Source organism: Diplotaxodon limnothrissa, linkage group LG12 (genome assembly GCF_057381915.1).
Source record: "Diplotaxodon limnothrissa isolate DT_005_m linkage group LG12, D_limnothrissa_male_GT1.1, whole genome shotgun sequence".
Classification (NCBI taxonomy): Eukaryota; Metazoa; Chordata; class Actinopteri; order Cichliformes; family Cichlidae; genus Diplotaxodon; species Diplotaxodon limnothrissa.
This window is the reverse complement of record NC_140607.1, coordinates 35031404-35043002: the sequence shown is the minus strand read 5'-3', so window position 1 is coordinate 35043002 and position 11599 is coordinate 35031404. Positions and strand designations below refer to the sequence as shown.

Below are 11599 nucleotides of genomic sequence, written 5' to 3'. Positions count from 1 at the left end.
GTGTTCAAATAGTGAGTTCATCTACATGAACTTCATTACCTCGCCCTCTGACTTAAAAAAGTGAACGTGTTGTTTCACAAGACAAATAAATTGCACATTAAAACAAATAGCAGGCCATGAGCTAATGATCAGGAAAAAAAACATTAACAAGAAAAAATTCCCAAGTAAAGCTGCAATAGAGTTCGAAAGAGTTAATGCAAGTCTTCAAAAGATACATTATACTGTAGGTGTGTCCTATTAATTGACTAATTAATTAAATGATTCACATGATTCTACTGGATGTCCTCACACGGTAGATTAATTGCAGTCAGAGACAACAATTAAAGATAAAAAGGAATCTACATTTCTGTTTATTAAAAAACAAATTGAGCAGCGCCGCTTGATATTAACTGACATGACTGAGTGAAGTCAAAGAAACCAAAGACGGTGAATAAACTAAATGACATTAAAGTTTGTAAGTAAAGATTTAAATCGGGGAGAGAAATATCATGGCACCAGTAAACTCAGTCTAGACAATAATGAAGGCAGAAATAAACTGACAGAAAGGAAGTGAAAATGCAGAAAGCAAAAAAGAAATTGTCCTTCAAAATAAAGCAGGAAGTAAACTAAAAAAGGGAAACACCAAGACACAGACTAAGGTGAAAATAAGAGGCGCACAAAGTTTAACATTAATTAACTATGAGTCAACCCAAAAGCCATGATGGTATAATATTCCTCTCTGCCTTAGAGCCCTAAAATAATTGTCCAAAACTATTAACCACAGTGATCAGCTATACTGATGATATTTCTATCAGTATATTTCATTGTCATGGGTTCATTAGTCTATAATAATCATCCACATAGAATGTGGCACTTCCTCTTATTATGTATCTCAAGTAGTGTCTGAAATGTATATATTTATTCTGCTTTATTTGGATAAATATTTGTAAACATCTTTTTCCTAATTTTCCCTCCCTTCTTCTTCAGCCCCCACATCCAGAACTCCATCCAGCAGCCGGACTCCCACTGTGACTCCGTCCCTGCCGAGGCGCTCGGACACCGTCCAACCTCTGCCCTCTCCCAGCAGCACTCTACAGAGACAGCATCTTGACAGACCCCAACCTCACCACACCCAGGTCTCTCCCTCCTCTCATGCAGACGGGAGCTGCTACACAGAGCTGTACCCTGGTCCTCAGAGCTATGTGGAGAGGCTGCAGGCAGAAGAGGGGTCAGCGGGAGTCGACCCACTGAGGGCCGAGGATGGGAATGTGTACTTTTCACCTGTGGTGGAGACGGTCTCCTGTTTCAAACCCAGCAGGTACCAGTCACCACTGATGGGAAAAGAGAATAAGCCTCTAGAAGTGGGCGTCCTGCGGAGGGTGAAGGAGCTTCTGGTGGAGGTCGATCCCAGGACAATGGCCAAACACATCACCAAGGCTGACTGCATGGTACTGTTTATAGCTGCTCTAATCAATATTTGTAAAGTAATAGGGACTTTTTTAAGGATGGACTGCAGCTCTGCAGAAAGGTTTAGGGATTTCTTTATTTTAGTCTGAATGCAGTGGCAACTATGCTGAAGGAAATCTAGGGCTAGCCATGCGTTAGTGATAACAGGTAAACTATGGGGTATTTGTTTGAATGCAAATTCTAAACCATTTCTAAATCAAAGTGTTATTGATGTGTGAAAACATGCAGATGTTTCAGGAGATTTTAAAGTGTATTTTCCTGCTCATCCTGTTTCCGCTAACTGAAATCTAATGCAGCAGTTCTTACATCTGTGTGTGTTCCTAGGTGGCCAGAATTCTGGAGGTCACGCCAGAGGTGCAAAGAATGATGGGCGTTACCTCCGGGATGGAGCTGCTCACGCTGCCACATGGACAACAGTTAAGACTAGACCTGCTGGAGAGGTGAATACTGTTCAACCAGTTCAGCTGTTCATTAGCGTGATAGAACGGTGTATATCTGACATGAGCCTTATTAGACTTTTGTCCACCAAGTTGGTTTTTAGTTATCTGCAAATTTATCTACTATCAAATGTTTTTACAAACTGGAACCATAAACTATAATGCTGCTAATTAAGTTAGTAGACTAGACTAGAGAGACCAACCTGGCTTTGTTACCAGGCTTTAAGACTTTCTGCTGTTAAGTGGGGCATTTATACACAGGAGTGTCACAACAGCAATGACATGGTGTGTTATTCCTAATTTATTCATAGTAATTTATAATTCTTTCCATCTTTTTTTTAGCCTTCTTTTAACTACGTGATTTATTTAGTCATATGTCTGCTTTCCCTTTCAATGTTGTCTCCCTATTCCTGCTGTTGGAAGTCTTGTTCTGACTTTAAGGACCTCTTTAAGCAAAGTGTGATCACTGTGTGGGCTGACATGACCTGATATAACATAACATTCCTGCAGGTTTCAAACCATGTCGATTATGTTGGCTGTGCACGTGTTGGGCTGCACGGGGACGACTGAAGAACGAGCCTGCCTGCTTCACAAAATCATCCAAATCGCTGCTGAGCTCAAGAGCACAATGGGCAATATGTTTGGCTTCGCTGCAGTCATGAGAGCCTTGGAGCTTCCGCAGGTAAACATGCACTGCACGGAGCTTTGGTTATTTGTGTTCATGGAGATAGGGGAAGCACGCAGGAAACAGCCGGAAGAGCAAGGGATGTGTAACAAAGGTTGCCCGGGGTAAAGTTAAACCAGGGTATAGGTAAGAGATTAACAAATATTGACTTAATGGAACAGCGTAGTACAATAAACATGAGGCTGTAACCCCTTGCCTACTGTGTATACTGATAAGGGCGCAATCATGGCTCAAAGAGTTGGCAGTTCGTCTTGTAACCGGAAGGTTGCCGGTTCAATTCAATTCAATTCAATTTTATTTATATAGCGCCAAATCACAACAAAAGTCGCCTCAAGGCGCTTCATAGATACAGAGAAAAACCCAACAATCATATGACCCCCTATGAGCAAGCACTTTGGCGACAGTGGGAAGGAAAAACTCCCTTTTAACAGGAAGAAACCTCCGGCAGAACCAGGCTCAGGGAGGGGCGGGGCCATCTGCTGCGACCGGTTGGGGTGAGAGAAGGAAGACAGGATAAAAGACATGCTGTGGAAGAAAGACAGAGATTAATAACAGATATGATTCAATGCAGAGAGGTCTATTAATACATAGTGAGTGAGAAAGGTGACTGGAAAGGAAAAACTCAATGCATCATGGGAATCCCCCGGCAGCCTACGTCTATTGCAGTGTAACTAAGGGAGGATTCAGGGTCACCTGGTCCAGCCCTAACTATGCTTTAGCAAAAAGGAAAGTTTTAAGCCTGATCTTGAAAGCAGAGCTAGTGTCTGTCTCCCGAATCCAAACTGGAAGCTGGTTCCACAGAAGAGGGGCCTGAAAACTGAAGGCTCTGCCTCCCATTCTACTTGTAAATACTCTAGGAACAACAAGTAGGCCTGCAGAGCGAGAGCGAAGTGCTCTAATAGGGTGATATGGTACTACAAGGTCATTAAGATAAGATGGGGCCTGATTATTTAAGACCTTGTATGTGAGGAGCAGGATTTTGAATTCAATTCTGGATTTAACAGGAAGCCAATGAAGGGAAGCCAAAACAGGAGAAATATGCTCTCTCTTTCTAGTCCCTGTCAGGACTCTTGCTGCAGCATTTTGGATTAGCTGAAGGCTTTTCAGCGAGTTTTTTGGACATCCTGATAATAATGAATTACAGTCGTCCAGCCTGGAAGTAATAAATGCATGAACTAGTTTTTCAGCGTCACTCTGAGACAGGATATTTCTAACTTTAGAGATGTTGCGCAAATGGAAGACCGCAGTCTTACATATTTGTTTAATATGTGACTGTCCGAGCCCCGGGCCTTGGGCAAGACACTTCACCTACCGCCTACTGGTGATGGCCAGAGGGGCCGATGGCCCAATATGGCAGCCTCGCTTCTGTCAGTCTGCCCCAGGGCAGCCGTGGCTACAACTGTAGCTTGCCACCACCAGTGTGTGAATGTGAGAGTGAATGAATAGTGGAATTGTACAGCGCTTTGAGGGCCCCAAAAAGTGCTATATAAATGCAATCCATTATTATTATTATTATTATTATTATTACTATGACTCACCTTTAGTGAAGATGCTTAATTTCAGGAATAGCTAAGAGGCCCACTGATATTTAATGTTATCGCTTACATGATTTAGCCTTCGGCCTTCTTTTGGGTTTCCCTGCCTCAAGGTGTCAGGCTGTAAAATGTCACAATTCTGATATCAGGGTGCTTCATCACATCCTCAAACAAAAGGTGCAAAGTCATTTATTGATAACTTATTAACCTTTCAGTGATTTTATTAACTCAAATGCAGAAAAGTTTCTTCATTTTATATTTTTTCTTAGTTATTGTTAATATATATTTTTAACTTGGCCTGTCTTTTCTGGCAAAGTTTCTGTATATATTCAAAACTGTCTTTACATAAAAAAAGACATCACCTCTGAATATTTTTAGGAATCATATACATCTCAACTATATTTTCAGACTGAAAAAAATAAAGACAGGGACAATTTCTATAAGATTAGCTGTCAAACAATTGTGGGTTCAGCTGTGCAGGTAATACAAATAGTAAGACAAATTGAATAAAACAAATATATACAAAACGAGAGGAAGGCACAAAAGCAATAGTGTTGTTCTTCGGTCTTTCAGGTGTCCCGTCTGCAGGAGACTTGGATGGCGTTACGGCAGCGGCACACAGAAGGTGCCATTCTCTATGAAAAAACTCTCAGGCCATTTATGAAGAGCCTGAACGATGGAAGAGGTAGAGCATCTCCTGAACTCGACACCACATGATAAAAGCATGGAGAAACAATTCCTGCTCATATCTTGGTGCTACACCATTGTTTCCACAACAAACATGATCTCTGTATCTGTCTTTCAACTCTCCAGAAAGCTGTCCGCTGTCCAACACCACTTTCCCCCACGTCCTCCCTCTTCTGACTCTGATGGAGAAGAATGCAGTGGTGGGTGAGGAGGGGACAGAACTATGGGAGACGGTGGAAGTTGGGGTGGAAGTGGTCATGTTCCACCTCGGGGCGGCGAGAACCATTGCCCAGCTAGGGGGCATCTACCGCTCTAACGCTGAGAGCAAATTACAAGGTGAGAGACAAAAACAAAATGCAGTATGTCTGCTTTATAACATTAGCAAATTAAATACAAGCCTTTAGAAAATTTAAACACGAAAGACCACAGGGATCCGTCTTGGGACCTGCTGTATTTACTCTCCACACAGTTGCCATTCCACTGCAGGAACACGGATCGCATGTTAGGTGCTGCAGCTTACTGCTGTTCTTCATGTTGTTTCTAATGTGCTTTCACGTTTTCCCCTTTCTTTTTTTAAATACTGCTTTCCTCAAGTTTTAGTAGAAAAGTAGCCTAGCATTTCTTAGCAGCCACTTAAGCGTTGGTAGCCTAGAGCATGTTTTTTTTTTTTTCAATCTGGAAAAAGGCCAACACACTGGTTCCAACCAGGTGGCAACCTGCAATAAAATATAATAAAGTCAGATTGAGGCATGCATGAAATGCATGCAAGTCAAACTACATTTGAAACCTTTTATTGAAGAGACTGGTACATGCTGCAGCATTAAATAATCTGATTATAAAAAATCATTAGGAAAAGTGTTTTAATTTCCTAAATCCCATTCTAAGGTCATTCTTGAGCTGATGGTTTATTTTAAGTTGATATTTAAGTTTATGTTTATTTAAGTTTATATTATTATTAATCAGTAATAAATAGCTTCACGACTGGTAGGCCAAATGAACAACCCAAGGCTGTATAGTGAACTGCAAGAACTTCCTCTTTCACTTCCTGTAAATAAACTCTTCCTTTCTTCTTCTGCTCCTGATGGGGTCTTCATCCATCAGGAGCACCCTATGCCCTATGGGTATGATGTCATGTCACCTCTTGTCACGCCAACCGCAGGTCTCACTTCCATGTAATAAAACTTCTCTTTGCTCTGGCTTCTGTCACACATCACCCCTCATGCTCATCCACACTCCCTCCACCCTGGCTTCACTCTCTTCTTCACCTTTCTTGTGCACTTTATGTCTATTCTGATAGTTGACCTCTGATATTTAAACTCTACCTTCATTACCTCTGCTCCTTGCAGCTTCCCTGTCCATCCCTCTTATTCACACACATATATTCTGTTCTTGTTCATGTTTGAGACAGGTCCAGTTACAGGGACCTCTGTGGTAGAAATGGTAGTCTCTGGTTCCTTTCTACACTCCTGTGCTGCTAATAATGTTAAACTGATGTGATGTTGCAGGTTTCGGGGAGCAGGCCGAAGTCCTGGAGCTTTTCCTGACTGATTTCCAGATGCGGCTGCTGTGGGGGAGCCGGGGGGCCGAGGAGCAACAGGCTCTGCGATACTCTAAGTTTGACCAGGTGCTCACCGCCCTGTCCAACAAGCTGGAGCCACCCATCAGACGACACTGACCCCAGCACTGTTTTTAGAGGCCTTGTTTATGAGCTCATGCCTACATACATGGACAATTACTGTGTTGGACACTGAGAAGCTCCTCCACTGAAAGCTCATTAAAAGGGAAAGCGCTGTGATCTTTCAAACAAGGAGGCTTCCTAAGCGTGTAGACACCAGAACGAAGCAGTGGACTCACTTAGTTCAAATCTGTCACATGTAGCAGACCGGGATACTTGAAGAGTGAGACTGAAATTTTATAAATGCTTACCTTCCCATACCAGCACTTTTCCAGTTTCTTTTGAAGCTAAACTGATGTAACTCAAGGTTGAGGAACTTTGTCTGAAAGCTTCAGCAGAATGACGACAGTTTGTGAAAGAAACCACTAAATGCTTTGATGGAGTCTCCAGAGAGTGTTTTTATTTTTGACTGAGGACTTGCACTCCTTCAACAACGTCACAGATCAACATTGTCCTGTGTTAGTTTACCTAACAAAGGACTGCATGTACTCCACAGTGGCACAGGGCGACATGATTTGGAAGTGTAAATATTTGGTGCCCTTTAGGTTACCGAGGCTGTGCCTCAGTCTGATAGGCTCATGTTTGTAAATGTTTTAATCTCCCTAAAGGCTGGACCTTAGCTAAATCCACAAACATATGTCACATTGTAGAATGTAATAACAGAATAACTGTACATCTGTATTTCAGTTTTTGTTTAGTTTTTTGTATCTTTTCAGTAATTAGGATTTTATAATTTGAAGAGATTATTAAATGTAACCTGGGGTCAGTTCGTGTTTCCTCTTTGTTTCTTTTTCTTTTTATTATACCGATGTCACTTTTAATGTAAGGGGAGTGAACTGATCCTAACTGCACGAGTACGGCACACAGGTGCAGATCATTTTTGTAATCTTAAACAGTTTTACTCTTTATTTATCAAAAAGTGTAAATAAACATTTATTTCACTGGAGGTTGTTTTATTGAATAAAAACAGTCATGCTTGTGAGCTAGCTGGCAACTCGAGCCGCGCTGCAGCATACACACTAACATGCCTCACTTTCCCCGGGCCATATAACAAAGCCAACCTCTACTTTTTGTGGTCTGTTTAGCTGTAAATTTTCCCTCTCTGAAGCTTTTCTAAATCACTGCCCTACTGTTTCAGTGCTTCCATCATTAAAGCTTTTACCTACAGGCTTGAGGGGGTTACCGATCACTCCCCAATGTCAGTCTGTGTGTGGCATATTTCTGTGGAGTGATGAACTTGAACATGCCAAACTCTTCCTGTATTCTTCTACTGTGGTGAATTTACATTTCAAAGTGAATCACCTGCTTCTAAACCCAGTTACAATCAGGAAAATGAAATTAACAAAACCACTTCAGATTTTTGACACTCATTAGTTAAACTGCAGGAAAAGACATAAAGACCTTGATGACCTGTAACTTTGCGATTCTAAATTCAGATAAAACTGAGGCTATTGTAATAGGACCTAAAGTCTAATATGATGAGAAATATGATATCTTACTCTGGATGGCATTACCTTGGCCTCCAGTAACACTGTGAGGAACCTTGGAATATGTAGGACTACTTACTACCATTTGCTCAATATCTCTAAAATACCTGTTTACTTGTAAACTTGTTATTAATTTCTGTCTCTCTTCCCAAGCATGCCTTTTGTCCTGTCTTCCTCCCCTCACCTCAATCGGTCACTGCAGATGACCCCGCCCCTCCCTGAGCCTGGTTCTGCCGGAGGTTTCTTCCTGTTAAAAGGGAGTTTTTCCTTCCCACTGTCGCTAAAGTGCTTGCTCATAGGGGGTCATATTGATTGTTGGGGGTTTTCTCTGTATGTATTGTAGGGACTACCTTCCAATATAAAGTGCCTTGAGGCGACTGTTGTTGTGATTTGGCGCTGTATAAATAAAATTGAATTGAATTGAATTAAAAATTCATGATTTTTCTTTTAGGGTAACATGTACATGAGTACAAAAAATATACAAACAAATCATGGAAATGCATCATTAAAAATGTGTCTGTGCCAAAACCCATATATATAAACCCAGGTAGAGAACACTGAACAAAAAGGTCAAGTTTTAAGTGAAGATTCTAAATCTAAAAACTTAAGCAAGGGGATCAACAGAATAAATTAAAAGAGCTGCAGAAGACGGAACAGAAACGTGTAGAGATAACACATCACAAGAGAATGACAGGTCTATTTTTTACACTGTGAGCTGAACAGGGATGGGAAACAGGAGACAGCTGGAAGCAATGAAGACAATCAGTCAAAAAGTCTGAGTCAAGAAACTAGAGAAAATGATCAGAGTATAAAGGAAAACAACCCAACTACAAAGAACAGCAAGAAAACTCTCATTAAAAATGATACAGTGGAACACTGGTTAGGTGAAAAGAGTCCCTAGAGTGATAAACCAAAGACAGGAAGTCAAAACACTAAAACGCTCAAAGCACATCCTGTGCTGAAGCAGCACCAACATTCCTTAGTCTGTTCCCCAAACCTCAAAACCATAAACCTGTAGAACTGAAGGTATACACCCAATTACCATTATTCAAGATGTTTTATAATGTAACATTGCAAAATATTGTATTTTAGTTTGAAAAAAAAAAAAGGTTTAATCATATGCATGAAGCTTAGGTCACTGTTAATAAAACTACAAAAACAGACATCTCACTGAGGTGCATATCTGAAGTGTGCTGTCCATGACAAAAAGTGAGGGGAAAAAAACCCTAAACAAACAAATTAAGTTATTTTATTTTGCAAGGACCCAGAATGTTATAACACATGACTCCATCAAAGATCATTTTCACATTAATAGCTCCCTCTGCTGTATGCAGGACACAACTTGGATTTATAGCTCTGGGGTTTTTTTTGTTTTTTGTTTTGACTTGCTAATAGAAGACCTTTCACAAACACAAACACATTTTATTTGAATTTTTCAAAAATCTACATGCATAATTACATAAAATGGATATTAAACATGTTTAAGAAATTACTTGAATTGCATTTTTAAGTATGATATTTTAACCCAGATGGTTTGTCTCTGTTTCATTTGGAGCTACAACAACAACGTTTTTTTTTTAATATCCTGTTGTTTAAAGTTCCTAGAAAGTATGGAATCATACCAGGTAAATAAGTAAATAAATAAATAAACATCAAAGTGATAAAAAATGAGGTTTAGATCCATCCCATTTAGGTTTATGAATATAAATTATATAACCTATTACTTTACACCATGTTTCCTATTTTCACCCATGTTCCAGTATGCAAGATTCTATTTATCTAGTAAAATTGAAGGCTACATTATGTATGTGGCCTTTCCACACTTATTAGTCTACCTTCTGCTTCTGTTTCACTGTTACCTAAACGCCATATGGAATATCTGTGAATTAACTGTAAGTCTCGGGTTCAGGTTTGATGTTTCGACTAAAAACAAGAAAGTTTGTGACTTGTTAGCAACAACTCTGTTAAACATGAGAGGTTTTTGGACAAAGTTTGTGTTTTTCCATTGTTTAAGCACTGCTTCCAGCCCAGAGTGATGCCATATATGCCCTATAGCCGCAGAAAAGGCTAACATTGTTATCTTTTTAGAAAAAAACAGCTAAATATGAGAGGTTTTTGGACAAAGTTTGTGTTCTCCATTCTTTAAGCACCAGTTCGAGCTCCGTTTAAGCACTGGCACCATTTCAAAAGTACTGGTTTGGCACCGGTATCGGATAAAACCTAAACGATACCCATCCCTACACCTTAGCAAAGGCTTTCTTGCTGCAATTCATCCTGTCAAACCTGCAGCTCAAAGTCTTCTTTTCGTAGTTGAAACTGAGACTTGCTTACTACGACCATTAAGCTGTGCTTGAAGCCGTTGTCCTGTGAGCCGCTTATCATTCAAGCTGTTAACTCACAGAAACTTGTCCTCTGATTCAGTTGTGGCTTTGGGTCTGCCAGACCTCTTCCTGTCAGAGTTTGCCCAGTTTCTGAGTGCCTCTTGATGTTGAAGGAAACTGTACTCACTGACACCTTGACTTTCTTTGCAATTTCTCTGTAGGACAGACCTAAATTTTTAATTGTTATGATGGTCTGGCTCTCTTCCACTGTTAATTGTCTTTTTCTCGCCATTTTTGTAGCAACACACTGCTTTCTGCTGTACAATACTGTTCAACTGATGCTCATTTGGGTCTGGTAACACAGTGTGTTCCCACACTGCTTTTATGCAGACAGAGGGGGGTGTAAGTGATCCAAAAAATTGGGACACCTGTAGGAATTAGTAGCACCAGCTTTCAAGGCTTGATCAACCTCCATTGCTGCAGAACAGCTTTAAATTGTTAACCATTTTAATGTTCCATGAAGTCTTCTTTAGTTTCAGTAACTAAAAACTTGTATTGATTCAGGTCAAATTAAATAATTTTAGGAAAAGCCAATAAGCGTCTTTATTTTTTATTTGAAAGTGACCAAATATTTGTGTTCTTCAGGATGAGACCAATTTGAGCAAATTCGTGAGCCTTTGCGTTCTTCCAGTAAAGTAGTACAGTCCAATATATCACTTTACTCATATTCTGTTTGCATAGGGTTAATGTTAGGGTTGGGGTCAATGCCGATGTCGACTTAGACCTCAAAGTTTAAAAGTAAAAACAATAAGAACTTTTCAAATATTTCATGTTTTAAAAAAAGAAAACAAAAAAGTGTACTTCTCAAATCTGACAAAAAAACTTGACTTCTAAAGAAAACTCACATGATAAATCGGTGTCAGATGAAAAACTTTCCTAAATCCTGAATATATGATTCAAGTACTTAAATACGGAGCCCCGCAAGGGACGTTGCAGAAAAAAAAAAAAAGAAGAAGATGAACTTCTGCGAGATCTCGCAAAACTTTTGCGAGTGCGGTGTTCCCCCCAGCTCTAGTGGGCCTCGACCTCCCGGTCAACTTTGAGCTGGTGGGTAACAGATGTCTCCGAAAACGTCGGTGCACTTTTGCAAATAATTGATGTCTTGATAAAAAGTGCAGATATTTGAAGTTTACACAGCTACATTCATGCCTGTAAATATCTTAAAAGTTTATTTTGTCACCCAGAAAGAGTAATATTAAAACTAAGTAGCCACGAAGGATACACCGACTCAGCCTTCAAATGCGACCTGCGAATGATTGCAGCCTA

At 40.2% G+C, this 11599-nt stretch overlaps 1 protein-coding gene across 1 annotated transcript; it reads left to right on the top strand.

Annotated features, from left to right (window-relative positions):
* The first annotated feature begins 678 nt into the window (after positions 1-678).
* Positions 679-7044, top strand: LOC146621772 (SH2 domain-containing protein 3C-like). The gene is made up of 7 exons (XM_085368578.1): positions 679-703; positions 967-1427; positions 1771-1886; positions 2394-2565; positions 4677-4788; positions 4917-5126; positions 6296-7044. The coding sequence occupies exons 1-7, from the start codon at positions 679-681 to the stop codon at positions 6463-6465; spliced, it is 1266 nt and encodes a 421-aa protein (XP_085224704.1). The 3' UTR covers positions 6466-7044.
* Positions 7045-11599: the final 4555 nt, after the last annotated feature.

Bases quoted from the DNA above. Each gene is read 5' to 3' on its own strand.
- LOC146621772 (XM_085368578.1), top strand. From the start codon at position 679: ATGAGTCAACCCAAAAGCCATGATG. The intron at 4,789-4,916 runs GTAGAGCATCTC...TCAACTCTCCAG, and splicing joins GAGCCTGAACGATGGAAGAG to AAAGCTGTCCGCTGTCCAAC. The intron at 5,127-6,295 runs GTGAGAGACAAA...GTGATGTTGCAG, and splicing joins CGCTGAGAGCAAATTACAAG to GTTTCGGGGAGCAGGCCGAA.